Genomic DNA, 17,148 nt, shown 5'->3' on the forward strand with positions numbered 1-17,148 from the left:
GGTAAGATTAAGGGGCAAACTATCTTCTTCATCCTTTTTGCATTAAAAAAATAAAACATTTCTTTTTTTTTAATAAAAAAAGTAGCTGTGTCCACTGCAAGCCCATCTTTGGTGAAGAGCCTGCTCCAGGATCGACGAAGGCGGAAGGTTCAAATCAAAAGAGGTAATAGGGAAATAGGGAGGAGAAGATGATCAAGCATACCAGCAGAGTCTCTGTGATGTAAAAACTAACCCAAGAAATCAGGCAGTGAGGAACAAGCAGGGATGCAGAAGTTGTGAGAAAAATGGAGAGAGGATGGGACCTCCGATTAAAACATAAGTGGGTATCCAAAGGGAAAGACTGGCAGGAATTTCAGCAGTGGAGACTTCAAGAACATGTAAGGACATCCCTGAGGCACAAAGTGGTTATTCTTGAGAAAAGTTATCAAGAAAAGCCTGTGTCCTTGCAGGTCTTTAAGAAAAGCAACTTTTGCCTTCCTAGTCACTGCAGCCTTGTTTGAAATAACAAAGGTTGGAAAAAACTAAACAGCTACCAACAAGAATATAAAAATGAAAGATGACATGGCCACACAGTGGGATACTATGGAGCCACCAAAAAGAATGAGAGTCTTTATATACTGATAAACAATGGTCTCCAAAATACAGAACTACAAAAAAAAAAAAAAAAAGCAACATGATAAACACTGCGAATAGTCTGTATAAAAAGGGTGGAGGGGGGTGGTAAGAGAGACTTCACAGTATATACCTTGTCTATATTGTGAACCTGTGAGTATTGCTTATTTAACCTAAAACATTTAAGAAGAACCCATACTTTATTAGTCATATTTGAAGGATATACATTATATTTTCTTGGGCAAGGTGACTTTTTTGTTTTTGCAGGGGAGGGGGTGAGGTCCTGTTCAGTCTAAAATTTCTGGAGTAGGAAAAAGAGAAACTGATCAAAGTCAAAAATTTTACTTGTTGAGATCGAATCTTTTCTGATAAAAGAGGTCTTGCTGGGGATCTTTATCCATTGCCCAAGCCTGACTGCTAACGGTGTGTGCAGAGCACCCTCTAGTTGAGATGTGAGGACATTACAGAATTTTATACCAAGTGTATTGGAGTGATATATCGAGCTACCAGAACGTGAGATATGTATGTGTAATTATAAACGTATGTATACTATGTGTAAATATTTACATTATATTTTTTAAATGTAAGAAAATTAATTAAAATGGCTAGCTTTTAAAATATAACATTTTAGCACAAAAGTGATAAAATCAAAACAAAATCAACCCATGGCCTGGATGTATAAAGATCTTCAAGGTGCTCAATATCAGATGAATATTTAGTTATTATTCCTTGAATAACTGCTCTCATCAAGTAAGCATCTTTTTCTCCCAGCTTAATTGAGATGTAACTGACATACAACATTATATAGGTTTATCATGTATAAAATGACGACTTGACACGTGTATACTGCAAAATGATTACAATAACGTTAGTTAACACACCCATCATCATCACTTTTGTGAAAATCCAGGGACTAGCATTGCTCTGCACTGGCTAGCTGAACTCTTAACAGAATTCCCCAGCAGAGTACATTTTAATTGGTCTACTAGAAAACCAGTACAAAATTTTCTTTCACAGTTGGAAAGAAATTGCCACTCAGCATGGCAGCATGGACAATCATTTATGTCCACAGACCTCTATCTCTGGCTATCTATTGCCTACTTACCTATCGAGCTTTCTCTGCAGCAAGGCTCAGCAGTGTATTGACTGGGAGTGCTATCAGAGGAATCAAGTACTGGCTCCTGGTGCCACTCCAAGTATGGAACAGAAGAAAGCGAATGGGAAATAAAACAGAAGCCTGAGAAATGGGGTGGGATGATAACAAACGAAGAAATGAAGCAGAAGGAACCACCATTTACTGAGCCACTGTGTGCACACTTTACACGTTATCTTACTCAGGTTTCACAAGAGTCCTGTAAAGAATCACTTGCTCTCATTTTAGAGATGTGGAAAGTATTGTAAGACTGGAAGAGTTTAATTACTGTATCCATGGTTACCCTACCCAGAAAAAGCACACCTGGGATCTGAAGACAGGTGTGACTAGACTCTGCCAGACTCTCAGGAAGAGAAGGAAGGAAGAGACAGGCGAGAGAGGAAGGAAGGGAGAGAGGAAGACAGGGAGGAAAGAGGAAAAACGGGGAGGAAGGAAGGGAGGGGAATGGTAAGATGCCAACAATAATCACTGACTGAACTTCAGGGCCATTTGTTTGACATATTCTGAGCTAGAACTTCTTTTTCTAAATTTCCCCTGTATGAGTCATGCTAATTCCTGAGCAATTACTGGAATTTAGTCAAGATCTCTGTGTGTACTGAGTGAGTGACGTCACTGAGGCTGTTTTCTTTGTTACACAACTATCCCATTGAGTTGCTGCTGTCTTCCTGACAAAACCTGCCCAGCGAATGGTTGCGGGGGAAGAAAGGAGAAGCAGCTCGCATGTTTCTCAGATTAATGGCTTATTAACCTGGGATGACCTTCCTGTCACTGACCAGCCAGCAAGCTCTCTGATGGCTACTGATGTTTAATGATGATTTTGGACAAATTTAAAAGATCAATTTAGGCTGCATCCCACAGTGGCTACTATGAAGAACAGAGAGACCCAAACACTGACCAGTTTATGAAATCTGGTCCTAAAGAACACACACACACACACAAAAAGAGGGGGCACAATGAATTCTCAGTTATCATCCTGGAGTAAAGAAAAGTGATCATCAAAGAATCTTGGAGAAATAAGTGATTACCTTTGACACAGAAACTCCAGCACACATACATACAACCACACGTTTACAAAATATAAAATAAGTAACATCTGTTAGTTCAAATATCTCCCTATATTTAAGGCTATCCTGTCACTGGAAATTTGCAAAGAAAGTCTTGACATCAATTGTCAATGAAGGAGTAAGGAAAATAAAATTAATGAAGTCCACTTGGCAGGCAATGGGTGGTGCCAACATTTAACTACTATCAAATTGAAGGGTCTATTTAGGGTGAAAAGGGAAACAAGATTACTCATGAGATTTTCCCAACAATGCTATGCACCTGTTCAAAAGAGGCAGACTTCTTGTTTCTCTCCTTATACAGACCTTTTGAGAAGACACCAGTCATGCCATTCTTCTTGTAAAACCTGCCATGGATCGGCAACCCTGTGCACTTCATGTCCAAAAGGTCAGTGTGGCATGTTACAGGAGGAAGCAGTGGCCAAGCCAATTCAGTTATTTGTCAGCATCTCATGGTATAGTCCCATCGCATGTTGCTGTCACAGTAGGAACTCTGGAGAAACACAGGGACCCAAACACTGCCCTATAATAAAAACTAGTTTTCAAGGGACCAGAACAAAAAAGAAAAGAAATGGTTCTTATCCAAAGCACGATTAAGTTAGTGATTAATTTGGCCACAGAGTTTGCTAGGGTCTCTGGCTGCCCGACATTTCTAGAGGTTCCATTGTTCTTTTAAAGTGCATTGGTGGATGTTCATCGCAGCACTGTTTATAATAGCCAGGACATGGAAGCAACCAAATGTCCATCAGCAGATGAATGGATAAGAAAGCTGTGGTACATATACACAATGGAGTATTACTCAGCCATTAAAAAGAATTCATTTGAATCAGTTCTAATGAGGTGGATGAAACTGGAGCCTATTATACAGAGTGAAGTAAGCCAGAAGGAAAAACACCAATACAGTATACTAACACATATATATGGAATTTAGAAAGATGATAACAATAACCCTGTGTACGAGACAGCAAAAGAGACACTGATGTATAGAACAGTCTTATGGACTCTGTGGGAGATGGAGAGGGTGGGAAGATTTGGGAGAATGGCATTGAAACATGTAAAATATCATGTATGAAACGAGATGCCAGTCCAGGTTCGATGCACAATACTAGATGCTTGGGGCTGGTGCACTGGGACAACCCAGAGGGATGGTATGGGGAGGGAGGAGGGAGGAGGGTTCAGGATGGGGAACACATGTATACCGGTGATGGATTCATTTTGATATTTGGCAAAACTAGTACAATTATGTAAAGTTTTAAAATAAAATAAAATTTAAAAAAATAAATAAATAAAGTGCATTGGTGGGCTGCAGTCCATGGTGTCGCTAGGAGTCGGACACGACTGAGCGACTTCACTTTCTCTTTTCACTTTCATGCATTGGAGAAGGAAATGGCAACCCACTCCAGTGTTCTTGCCTGGAGAATCCCAGGGATGGGGGAGCCTGGTATGCTGCCATCTCTGGGGTCACACAGAGTCGGACACGACTGAAGGGACTTAGCATAGCATAGCATAGCTGAAAGAAAAGAACTAAGGTAGAGAATCTACAAGGGGATGAAGTGTCTATCTGGTATTTTTCTTTATTTTTGGTACTGAATTTAGGGGAGGGGAAAAAAGCACAACAGCAGCTCAACAAATTAACGGCTTCATCATCTATAAAATCAAGTCAGAAACAACTCCCCTGAATTAAGGTGACAGTTTATCAATATGGCACATTAGAAACTAAGAATATTATACTCCCATTAAAGTGATCATTATGTTAGAATGTGCAATCTGCCACAATTCTACTTCTACAATATATAAAAGTCAACAACAAAAAAAAAACCTGACAATTTTCTTGGAATTTTGGAGTTCAGAGTGATTTCTGGGTTGTTTTAATGATGGTGCATCTTATTTTTTTCAATTAAAACTAAATAGATGGACTGTCCATTAAAGGTGCAGTTGGGTGGAAGGGTTGCTACTGTGTCAGTGACCCAACAGATATGCTTTGAGATGCAGAGCAGACTCCATTGAACTGTGTATACACAACTGCCTCACACAAGGAAGACAGAGGTCTTAATAGACAGATCTCTTGGGCAAAGGGAAGCCCCATGGTAACCTGCAGCAATACCAATAGGAAAGTCAAAGAAACAAGCCAAAAGTCTTCTGTTGTCAATTTCCTTTCTAGAGTTTTAACTCATCCTAGAAGACTTCAGTTCAGTTCAGTTGCTCAGTCGTGTCCGACTCTTTGCAACCCCATGAATCACAGCACATCAGGCCTCCCTGTCCATCACCAACTCCCGGAATTCACTCAAACTCATGTCCACCGAGTTGGTGATGCCATCCATCCATCTCATCCTCTGTCGTCCCCTTCTCCTCCTGCCCCCAATCCCTCCCAGCATCAGAGTCTTTTCCAATGAGTCAACTCTTTGCATTAGGTGGCCAAAGTATTGGAGTTTCAGCATTAGTATCATTCCTTTCAAAGAAATCCCAGGGCTGATCTCCTTCACAATGTACTGGTTGGATCTCCTTGCAGTCCAAGGGACTCTCAAGAGTCTTCTCCAACACCACAGTTCAAAAGTATCAATTCTTCGGCACTCAGCCTTCTTCACAGTCCAACTCTCACATCCATACACGACCACAGGAAAAACCATAGCCTTGACTAGATGGACCTTTGTTGGCAAACTAATATCTCTGCTTTTCAACATGCTATTTAGGTTGGTCATAACTTTCCTTCCAAGGAGTAAGCGTCTTTTAATTTCATGGCTGCAATCACCATCTGCATCACTAAAGATGTTTTGGTAATCCTGAAATAAGTGTTCCGGATACTTGGGTCTTTGTTGTTGATGTTTAGTTGCTAAATTGTATCTGACCCCATGGACTATAGCCCGCCAGGTTCATCTGTTCATGAGATTTTCCAGGCAAGATACTGAAGTGGGTTGTCATTTCCTTCTCTAGAGGATCTTCCCATCCCAGAGATCAAACCTGGATCTCCTGAGCAGTTAAAAAAGCTGTTGGGAGTGTCAATTCTCTGCTTGGGTGCGTGTACTGTTAGAGGAGACACCTGACGATCATCTGACCTGTCTTCTTCCCTGGGACTCCAGGCACCTATCTGCTGGCTCAGACCTGCGTTCCATCCTGTCCCCAAGGCACGTGGCCCTCGGTGAGGAGCGGCAGCTGCGAGAACTGCACAGAGGACTGCGCCTCTTGCTCTGAAGTCAATCTTTGCCAAAAGTGCCAAACGCGGCCAGACCGCCCCCTCTTCCTCCACCAAGGCAGGTGCTCCACCAGGTGCCCTGAGTAAGTTTTCCTCTTCCTTTCGCTTGCTACTCTGTGTTCCTTCTCCTGCAACACTGGGGGCAATTCCTCCCTATTCACCAAAGACCTCTTCTCTTGCCTAGTTAGAGCACCTATGTCCTCCTCCCTGCCTAACTGGCTGACATCACTCTCAGCCACAGCAGCCAAAGCTTACTTAAGACCAGATGCATGCTTCTCCCTTCTGACCACAAGATGTATATATTTTTACTCTTATGAAAATATGTTCTTTATTTTACCTTGTATTTATGATCAAATAGTTGTCAGGGTTTTTGTTTTTTTTTTTCCCATGACAAAAGTGAGGTTGTGATAAGCTGTGGAAGGCACGAACCTCTTCTACATGTTGAAAGAGAGGTATGAATCACAGATAATAAATAGAGAGCAATGCCTGCTTAGTTATTTATTGATTCCTCATGGCTTCCTCTGTCCCCTGGTTTACAATTCCTTTACTCTTCCTATCAATGGTCCTGGCTCCAAGATTTACCTAAATGGGAAATGGGAATAGCAAGTGGAAAAGTTCATCAGGAAAATTTCAGTAACAAGAAACAAAGATGTCAAAGGGCCTGGCACAAAATATGGTGTTTATTTATGCATATGATACAAAGTTTGGAAGTGTAGCATTTATTATTTTGGTGGCCAATGCTTCATTAGAAACCCACAATCTTTCCATTGTGCTCTCGTATCTTCCATAGCTTGTCCTCCCCAGAGTTCATGTTGCCTGCCCATCCCCAACATCATCATCCCAAGCTGCAATAACCAGAGACAGAAAAGGGTGCCTTTCTTCTTGTTTATCTCTTTTTAAGAGGAAACAAAACTTCCTCAGACTTCCCTTCACATCTCATCAGCCAGAATGCATCACTAACACCTTCCTAAACTGATCCCTGGCAAGGAGAATGGAAATATAAGGACTGACGTAGGCTGAACGAGATTCGCCCCTGAAAACCCACAAAAATCACAACACTAACAGCCAGGAAGAGTGGAGAGAGGGAGGCAAGAAATGGGTTTGAGGAAGCAGCCAACATCTAAAGGAACTAGAAATTTTATTTACCTGCTGCAAATAAAAACAACTCCTGTTTTCTAATGACCTGTTTATATCCATTACTGAGACTGATCCTATAGCATACAAATATAAGTCAAGGAACTGACCCTCAAGAAGCATCCAATCTATCATAGAAGGCAAACATATACAATTCAATTCTACAGATACCTATTGGGTGTTAAGAATTGATACTAGAAGCTAAGATAAAGTCAAGTGAAGGGAGTCTGAGTTTGCAACAGGCTTATAATCCAGTAGGGAAGGTTTACATCAATCAATGTCATACTTCTCAGGTCCTTAATACACAAACAGCTAAGAGATTCCAAGGGAAAAGAAACCATTTAAAAACAGATACTTACTGAGATCTTGCAATATCTAGGCACTGTGCTAAGAGTTTCAAATGCACCATCCCCTTTATTTTTTTTTCAATAAATACAGTACTACACAATCCACAGTTGGCCAAACCCACAGATGCAGAACCACAGATATAAAGGGCTAACTATGGGACTTGAGCATCCATGGATTTTGGCACTCACGTCAGGTCCTGGACCAATCTCCTACAGATATGGAGGGACACTATACCATTATCTCCCTCACTTCACAGATGAAAAAAAGGGTGGCATGCCCTAAGTCACACTGCTAATACATGGCACGGTCAGGATTTCAAACCAAATCTCTCTAGCACTGAAATCCATGTGCTTAACCACTACACAATGTCACCTTCTTGTTCAACCAGGGTTTCTTTTTTCCTTGTAACAGCTTTGTTGAGATATAACTCACATGGCACACCATTTACCCACATAAAGTATACAATTCAATGATTTTTAGTATAGTGAGAGACTTGTGCAACTATCACAATTGATTTTAAAATCTTTCCATCACCCCCAAAAGAAAACTCTGTACCCTTTCAGCAGTTATTCCTAATTTCCCACAACCCTAAGCAACCACTAATTTACCTTGTCTCTAGAGATTTGCCTATTGAACATTTTATATAAATAATACAGATTGTGACTTTTTGTAACTTATTGTAACTTTTTGTAACTTTGTGACTTATTTTATTCAGCATAATATTTTCAAGTTGCCTCCCCAGTTGGGTATTTTAAAAGAGGCTTAATAGTGAAAGGGTCAGGGTAATAAAACCCAGCAGGGAGAAGAGATTTTTATCCTCCAAATGCACACACATGGATACATGGCAGCCTTTTTCCTTTTTTTGAGCAACAGGGATGCTATTAAACTGACCTGAAAATCTGCAGACTATGAAATCACAAGTATGTGTTTTCCTGTCTTGAGTAGGGTGGTCTGATTACCATGGGATTCCCCCATTTTTATGTTTATCAAAAAAACAGGGGAGATAAAGTCTGAGGGACATATAATACCCAGCTTGGCTTGGCAGCTTTGTTTCTCTTTGTGAAAAATTGCCTGTTTGGATGTAATCCATGGCCACACCATGAAAAGATTGCTGTACTAAAACATGGTTCTTTTTAATAAAAGCAATTAGGCCCTTCCAACACTGAAGTTTCTCTCCTTTTATCAATTGAGGGTCAGAAGAAGTAGAAGTCAAGTACAATGAGCATCCTATGACTATCTCAAGTGGTGAGAGTTTATGAATTTCAAAAGGGGTGGATATGAGATTCAGAAGTACCAATGGCAATGCTTTTGACCAAGGTATTTGGAAAGTGTCAGTTGCTCAGTTACGTCTAACTCTTTAAAACCCCAAAGACTGTAGCCCGCCAGTCTCCTCTGTCAGTGGGATTTTCCAGGCAAGAATACTGAAGTGGGTAGCCATTCCCTTCTCCATGGAATCCTCCTGGCTCAGGGATCGAATCTGGGTCTCCCGCATTGCAAGCAGATTCTTTACCATCTGAGCCACCAGGGAAGCCCTAAGGTATTGGGAGGGCCTCTACAAATTTTGCCAACTGAGTCTTAATAATGTCATTAGTGCATTAGATTAAACCAGAGGATTGAGGGTAGTTAAGCAAGTGAAAAGTTGTAAAACTGGCCATACAGTGCAGACCTAAGTACATGGCCAATAAAATAGGTTCCTCAATCACAATAAGTTCCAGGTAAAGATAATCTTTTCTAAAGGGATTAATTTTAGTCACAGAAAAGGCAGTAGCCTGCCTGCAAGGGAAGGCTTCAATCCAGTGTGAAAACATACAGACCATGGCTAAAGCTTATTTACATCCATTAGACAGAGGAAATTTTATGTAATCCATTTGCCAGACCTCAAGTGGTCTGGGCAGTTTAAAATGTCGGGGAACAGTAGGAAGAGGCTTCCCTGGGTTGTAGTTTGGATAAGCAGGACAAGTAAGGTAAATATTTTTTGTGGCCTTGTTAATGTTTCCCCATTAATACTGATTCATGAAGTTTATCATTTCGTCACAGACTGAAGGTTTAATGCATGTAACCAGCGGTGGGGAGTGGGAGTTTCAGAATCTCCAGTAGGACTGGCTTGTTATACAGTCCAAATGAGAGTTTTCTCTTTTTATCCAACTAACAACTGTTGAATTTCCAAACCTGTTTTTCTTTTTCTGAGGCCAGCTGTTGTACCTTTCTAGCCAGTTTTTCTAAATCATTTGGAAAAAGATATTATAAAATATCATTTGGCTGCAACTGGTCCCTTTAAGAGCAGGATTCCTTGCAAAAATATCAACAAGATGGTTTCCCTTAGCTTCCAGAGAGTCAAGTGAGAAGCCCCAAAACCATAATAGCTAAAGTGATGGGCAAAAAGTATATTCACTAATTCTTACACATAAGGGGCATTTTAAGTTTTATTTCCATTGCTTCCACAATATTTCAAAACCACGAGTTACTCTAAAAGCAATTTAAATAGTGGCAGTTTTGTCCTTGGCTAAAGTGCAAACCTGTAAAAGAGCATGTGATTCAGCCTGTTCAGTTAAAGTAGCCATAGCTAAAGACGCTGCCTCAACAATATCAAAAGGAGTGGTACTAACATACCCGGTACACTATTTACTATTGTCACCTTGTTAAATGAGACCATCAGTAAACCATGAGAAGTCAGTGCTGCCCAGTGGAGTCTCCTGTAGATCAGTACGAGGAATCAGAAGGTGGTCATCAGCACTAAGCAGAGGTGAGCTACTTCATGGGCGACAGAAGGGAGAAGAGTAGTCGGGTTACGGTTATTCTAACATAAAGGAATTAGGTGAGGAGCAGTTAACAAAAAGACTTCATAGAAACTGTCTGGCTGAGAAATGAATGTGATGAGAATTCAGGAGTATCTCTACTACACGAGGAACAAAAATGGCTAAAGGGGATTCCACAGCAATTTCCTCAGTGGCCTCAACTGAAAGGGTAGTGGCTATAATGACTCTAAGGCAAGAGGGGTATCCCCATTCCACAGGGTCCAGTTACTGGCTACAAGTACCCTACGGGGTCAGAGGTGGTCCCCGTGTTCTAGGTGTTAACTCCAAGGGCATTCCCCACCTTTTCATATGCAAAAACTGTATATGTCATTAAACCTTTAGAGCCTTTTAAAAATATTTTAACTGTTACATTTTAAACTGTTTTTAAATTAAAACCGTATTAAATGGGATAAAAAGCATTTTCTACTCTAACAAAAAAAAGAGAACAAAAATTAGGAGATAAAATAGAAAATCAGAAGATGACTAAACTATATACAAATTAAAAAGTTGTTTTCAAACACCCTAAATTCACAAGGATAATACCTACCTCTTTCATTTAATTTTTTTTAAACCTGATTTTTTTTTTTTTTAAGCGCCTTCCCCAGGAAATCTGATGAATTCATTTTAGTTGACAACAGCCATAGTCCTTCCATTTTCAGCCCTAATTCTTGACTGCCAGGTGTGAATCAACTCCCTAGTTGGAAAGCTTGTCTAGTGGCTCCCTCTTCTCCCCATAGGGGCTTCTACGCAGATAACGATACCTGTGAGCACTGCAGCTCTTCCTGCAGAACTTGTGAAGGAAATGCCACCAACTGTCAGTCCTGTGAAAGAGGCCTTGTCCTAGACCAGGGGGTGTGCCGGGAAACCTGCCCTGAGAGGCATGTGGCCATGGAAGGGGTGTGCAAGCGCTGCCCAGAGATGTGTCAGGACTGCATCCATGAGAAAACATGCAAAGGTACCTGGGAGCCTCACAGGGGAGAGCGTGGGGGCCCACTACCTGAGAGTGGGATGTCCAACAAGATCTGGGGAAACCATCTCCATGCCTTTACTGAAACTGACCTCTATGGGGGTCACCGAGAAAACTGAGGGTGACATAAAGCCTTTCCATGATGGATTCTGCAAATTAAGACAGACAAGAGCCCATTTTTTATAAGATTTCTCCCACACACATGTCCTGGGCAGTTAGGGTGTGACAAGCACTGTCCCAAGTGCTAGAGATACAGATAAGAACCCAAAGTTTCTGCTGCTCTGATCACAAAATTTCATAGGAGAGACTAATATTAACAAAACACAGAGGTGGCTGGAGAATTTCAACTGTTATAAAAGATACAAAAGTTAAGGATCAGGCAACTGTAAGACTCGGAGAGTAGCCCTCTGGCTAGGAACTTTCCCTGAGATTATCTCCTGAGAAAGGCTGTCTAATTTCCTCTACAGAATAAGACAGATTCATTTAAATGTTCCATCTGTCCAACCCAAAGGATTTGGTGTTACCTAAGTGATTTCTGGAATTCCCCCACGAATAAGAGAATAGGCACAAAAAAACTAACAATGCATTCTTCATATGGATTAACCATGTATATTTCATTAGTTTACCCTATCAGTGAATGGAAAATTAACTATTCCACTAATTCTGAAACTGCTTTCTGTATTAAATAGAACCAGAAGTGTTCAATAGAAGTTTAAAAATCTGTTAATGCTTTCTGGGCTTTCAGAACAATACATCCAGCATCTCAGCCCTGACTCAACTTCCCTGTGGTTTTTTGCAATCCAAACAGCAGATCGCTTCAGGATTTGAACCCAGGACCATCTAACTGGGCCACCATAAGTGGTCTCCTTTCCCAAGGCAGGGCTTGTGAGATAAGAATGACATGCCCTGGGAGAGGGGGGTGGGTGGGAGGGTGTGTGTGTGTGTGTGTGTGTGTGTGTGTGTTCAGCCATATCTGATTTTTGAAACCCCATGGACTGTAGCCCACCAGGCTCCTCTGTCCATGGGATTCTCCAGGCAAAGATACTGGAGCAGTTTACCATTTCCTTCTCCAGGAAATCTTTCTGACCCAGATATTGAACTCATGTATCTCCTGTGTCTCCTGCATTGGCAGGCAAATTCTTGGCCACTTGCATCACCTGGGAAGCCCCTGGGAGGATGGGGGTGAGGCAAATGTACCCCGGAGTCAAATGGGTCAAAGTGGTAGGGGATGGGCTAGCCCACTGCAGAACAAATAAATTCCTTCTGCTGCTTCCCCCTCCCCCAGAGTGCATGCCTGAGTTCTTCCTGCACAAGGATGCATGCCACCAGTCCTGTCCCAGCCACTTCTACGCAGACGGGCGCCACTGTGTCTCCTGCCATGAAGACTGTCTGGAGTGCAGTGGTCCCTGGGCGGATGACTGCGACCTCTGTGCCGAGGCGTCCTTGGTTCTCTACGATGGGCAGTGTTTAGATGAGTGTCCAGAAGGAACTTACTTGGAAAAAGAGACTAAGGTCTGCAAAGGTAAAGATTTCGGGGTGTGTAGCCAAGTACCACGTCCCAGGGAACCCACGAGGATGATGGGTTTCTACTGAAAGAAAGCAGGTCTGAGGTTTGTACAGTTCCAGCCCCAGAGCTGCAATCTCAACACTATACCTGCTCTAGTTTATTATTTATTTTTAAATGAATCATTCCTTAGCTTCATGATGTAACTTATTAGCACTGAATAATGTTGACCTGATCAAAAGGGATTCTCGGGTGAAGATTTACAACAGAGATGCTGAGCCTTTGAAAGTCATCCAAATTATAGAAAATTTTTCTTAAAATGTTAATTCATTAGAGGATCATAGCAGTGTAAGGAAAGCTGTGCCACAGAGGGTTTTCTCCATGCTTTTTGTCTCCCTAAAGCCCCCTCCCCCTCATCATCACCTGCAGGCAGCCTCTACTGCCTGGGGTCCTCTATTCCACATCCCATTTGGCATTTCAACCCCTGTAGATTCAAGAAAGGATCTGTTATTAATTATGCCTCCTTATATTTTAACTAGGCATGAATTCTTTGCTTCCTATTAGTTGTCAGGAAATAGAAAAATTAATTAAATATACTGTCCACCACTAGAGGAATTCTAAAGCAAGTAAGAGAAGCATTCTGATTGAAAGGACTTTCCTTTTCCCCCCAGTTTTATTATTGAGATATAATTGACATATATATCCTTGTATAAGTTTAAGGTGTATGATGTGATGATTTGATATATGTATATATTGATAAATGGTGACCACAATAAGGTCGACCAGCTAATACAGCCATAGTTTTGTTTTTGTTTGTTTGTTTGTTTCCGGTAAGAACACTTAAGCTCTACTCTTAGCAACTTTCAAGTATACAATATACTATTGTTAACTACAATCACAGGATTCACTGCAATGAGGCAGTTAGTGGTAATTTAGTTCCTCGAAAGAAGTGAAAGTGTTAGTCGCTCAGCCCAGTCCAACTCTTTGTGACCCCACTGACCCCAGCACACTCCTCTGTCCATGGAATTCTTCAGGCAAGAATACTGGAGTGAGTTGCCATTTCCTTCTCCAGGAGAGCTTCTCAACCCAAGGATCAAATCTGGGTCCTCTGTATTGCAGGCAGATTCTCTATCATCTGAGCCACCAGGGAATCAGCTTAGCTCCTTATGTTGCCACTAAGCAAATCCAGACGCAGGCCCCCTAACCACAGTGAGAGCTAGAGGATGAACTCACGTGGCAGGAGAACCTCGTGGCCACCCACATCCTAGAACGTATTCAGGAAATGTGTCTGGTCAAACGTGAAGATACAGTACATTCCTACAGTCTTTCTGATCTAACCTTATGATCTGGATATACCTTTCTGTGTGTTTTACGTAAAGCCCTATTTAGTGACAATGTTCCCCCCATTTGTGAAAGCACATGAAGATGAGCAGCTGTACCTGTGTAGCTAACCTTATCGTGGTCACTACTTTGCAATATATGCATATATCAAATCATCACATTGTACACCTTAAACGTACACAATGCTGTATGTTCTTTTTATCTCTATGAACCTGAAGGAAAGGGGCTGGGAGCGAGCACATGAGGAGGCTGCAAACCTATGGGTCAGTTTCCACAAGAAGGTTAAGGACTCGGCCAGAGGCCACCTGCCTGCAGGCCATCCTGCCTGCACTAGGGTAGGAACTGAGGATCGACTGGGCCTTTCCCTGGTGTTCAATAATAAAAGTAATCTGCCATATAGATAACTTTACAAGTTTTGAGTACATGTTCTTAATCTTCCTGATTTAATTTTCTTATTGAAAAAGCCCTCTGGTTCTCATCCCTGGTTGCCCATTAGAACCACCAGAGGAGCTTTAAAAAATACAGATGACTGAACTCAGGCCAGCTCAGCTATTGGGAATTAACCTGTTATATTCCAGGCTCTCTAATGGGCACTCTGGTTTTCAAAATGACTATAAAAGAGGTTTATGTCTTTTTTTAATCAAGAGGTATTTACAATACACATTGGCAATTTTTATGTTAGTAATAAGCTCAAACTACTGGGAGGTCAGCAGAGGACCACAGAGGAGGAGTTACAGTGGTGAGAAGCCCACATACTAGTGTGTGACTTTGCTAGCACAGAACTGCTGGTTATTATCATGCTGCAGTTTGTGTAATTATGGTAGCTCTTACTAACATCTCTGAGGTGGCTGCTGCAAGAAGGGACTGTCTGGGGATTGCAGAGAGAGTGAACCAGACATTTTTTTTTCTCGTCTTGCAACAAGAATGCTCCACCCTAGAGCCCAACTCCTGGCCCCACACCCTTGACACAGAGCCCTAGAAATCTCTGAGCAAGGACAGCGAGCACACTTTTCAAGGAACTGATTCCCTCGAGGGGTGACCTGACTCTCTCTCTCGTGTGCTGTCCCCATCCCACCTGCAGACTGTCAAAAGTCCTGCCGCACCTGCTCGTCCTCGGGGGCCTGCACGACGTGTCAGGAAGGCCTGAGGGTGAACAACCACGGGGGCTGTGTGCCTCACACTGAATGCACTGCCACGGAGTACTGGGACAAGGAGGCACAGGCATGTGAGGCCTGTCATGCCAAGTGCCTCCACTGCATGGGGCCCTCAGAGTTCCAGTGTCAGACCTGCCTGCGCGACAGCCTCCTGCTCAGTGAGTAACTTCTCCTCAGAGGAGAGCTTGTCTTCCCCTCCATCTGGGAGACTACCTTGTACAATGCCTGGTGCCCTGCAGGAATTGGTGTCTTTTTTTTTTTTTTTTTTTTCTTTTCTTTTTCAATTTTTCACTCTGTATTTGGAAATTTTGAAGCCTACAGAAAAGATGCAAGAGGGAGAATAGTACAAAGAGCTCTGCACACGTGCCCTGTACCAACTGACCCCCACTGGCCTTACATATGCTTCCTCTCACTCACTCACCTCCCTATAGAAAACATTTGAGGACTTCAGTCTTCCTTATCCATCTGTCTTAGCTCCTCTTTCATATATCTCAGTAAACCTTCTTCCCAGCAGTTGCTGCTTCTTGAGACCATTCCAGATCTCTTGTCTCATCCCAATGCCCAAAACTTCTTTTCTAATTATCCCCAATATAGAGTGTTACCAGAGACCACCTCAGGTGCCTTCATACAGACAGAAGCTATCTTATCACTGTATCTCTACCTAGAAATATAAATTAGACTAGGACCGAGATTTCAGTACTTGTGGTCCCCGCCAAAGCTGGATGCAGGATGTCAAAGACCTGGTCTTCTCGTATTCTCCCACCCTGCCCCTTACCGCCACCCCATCAAGGTCAGGCTACTTATAAACTAGATAACTCCTCTGGAGGCTGTGGTAGTCTGAATAAGGCTCTCCCTAAAAATGTACACGACCTAATCCTCAGACCCCGTGAATATGTTACTTTACATGGCAAAAAATATTTGCAGATGTGATTAATTAATTTAATAGGACTATTGTGTATTATCACAAGGGTCCTTTTAAGAGGGAGGCAGGACAAAACAGAGTCAGTAGTTGAAGTCTATGTGACATCAGACCATTGGAATATTGAGAAGAAACTGGAGGAGAAGGCTACAAGCCAAGGCATGCAGATGACCTTTAGAAGCTAGAAAAAGCAAAGAAACAGATCTTCCCTCAGAGTCTCTAAAAGGAACACAATCCCCTAGACCCACGTTAGACTTCTGACTTCCAGAATAATAAATTTGCACTATTCTAAGCCTACACATTTGTGGTAAGAGGAACCTAATACACAGGTGCTTCAACTTAGGGGTATTCAGGCCTCCCCCCGAGTTAATTAGATAACATTAGCTAGACAATAAACCACTGTCAACATCCATCTTTAACAGAATAGCCACTGAACCAAAACTGGCATTGTGCTGGGTGCTGGAAAAGCAGAGATGAATGACATGACCGCTGTCCCTAAGCAGCTCAGAGTCTCCCAGGACAGAGTTTGGGTGGATCGACAGCACTAACAGCAACTCTAATATCATTTAGGGGTTTTTTGTTGTTGTTCCCACCAGTGCCTGTGCAAATGCTGATTGAAGTTACAGAGACACACCGGCTTCTGGTCTAGAGGTTTGTGACCAGTGGCTCATATTAACAAGGCAGGAGAGCCTGGCTTCTGTTCTATGAGGTTAAGCAGAAGCCAGGGAAGAAGGTGCCTCTAAGACTGCATGTTAAACTGTGAAGCCAGAAAATTTCATGTTTTAACTTTATCAGGAATCCACCCTTGCCTTCCACCCCCTAAATATTGTCAAGGAAGGTGAAAAGGCAAGAATCAAGACTCCACCAGGATGGGTGGAGGAAAGACTGGGGTTATGTGGGGCTGAACAACAAAGCTCCAACTCATCTTGCTGAGCAGAGGATTCATGGTTAGAATCTAATTCTTTAAATA

General features: G+C 42.1%; 1 protein-coding gene across 4 annotated transcripts in view; it reads left to right on the forward strand.

Moving 5' to 3' along the window:
* PCSK5 (proprotein convertase subtilisin/kexin type 5) overlaps nt 1–17,148 on the forward strand; it is a 519,845-nt gene that overhangs the window by 476,946 nt on the left and 25,751 nt on the right. The window contains exons 28-33 of one of the 4 annotated variants that reach the window (XM_070794669.1): nt 83–163; nt 3,131–3,214; nt 5,904–6,099; nt 11,031–11,248; nt 12,546–12,782; nt 15,187–15,417. In XM_070794669.1, coding sequence (XP_070650770.1) covers nt 83–163; nt 3,131–3,214; nt 5,904–6,099; nt 11,031–11,248; nt 12,546–12,782; nt 15,187–15,417 — 1,047 coding nt within the window. The remainder of the gene's footprint in view (nt 1–82; nt 164–3,130; nt 3,215–5,903; nt 6,100–11,030; nt 11,249–12,545; nt 12,783–15,186; nt 15,418–17,148) is intronic. The other 3 variants (XM_070794670.1, XM_019966083.2, XM_070794671.1) reach the window with 3 other exon arrangements.

The sequence above is a fragment of the Bos indicus genome, chromosome 8 (genome assembly GCF_029378745.1).
Source record: "Bos indicus isolate NIAB-ARS_2022 breed Sahiwal x Tharparkar chromosome 8, NIAB-ARS_B.indTharparkar_mat_pri_1.0, whole genome shotgun sequence".
Taxonomy (NCBI): domain Eukaryota; kingdom Metazoa; phylum Chordata; class Mammalia; order Artiodactyla; family Bovidae; genus Bos; species Bos indicus.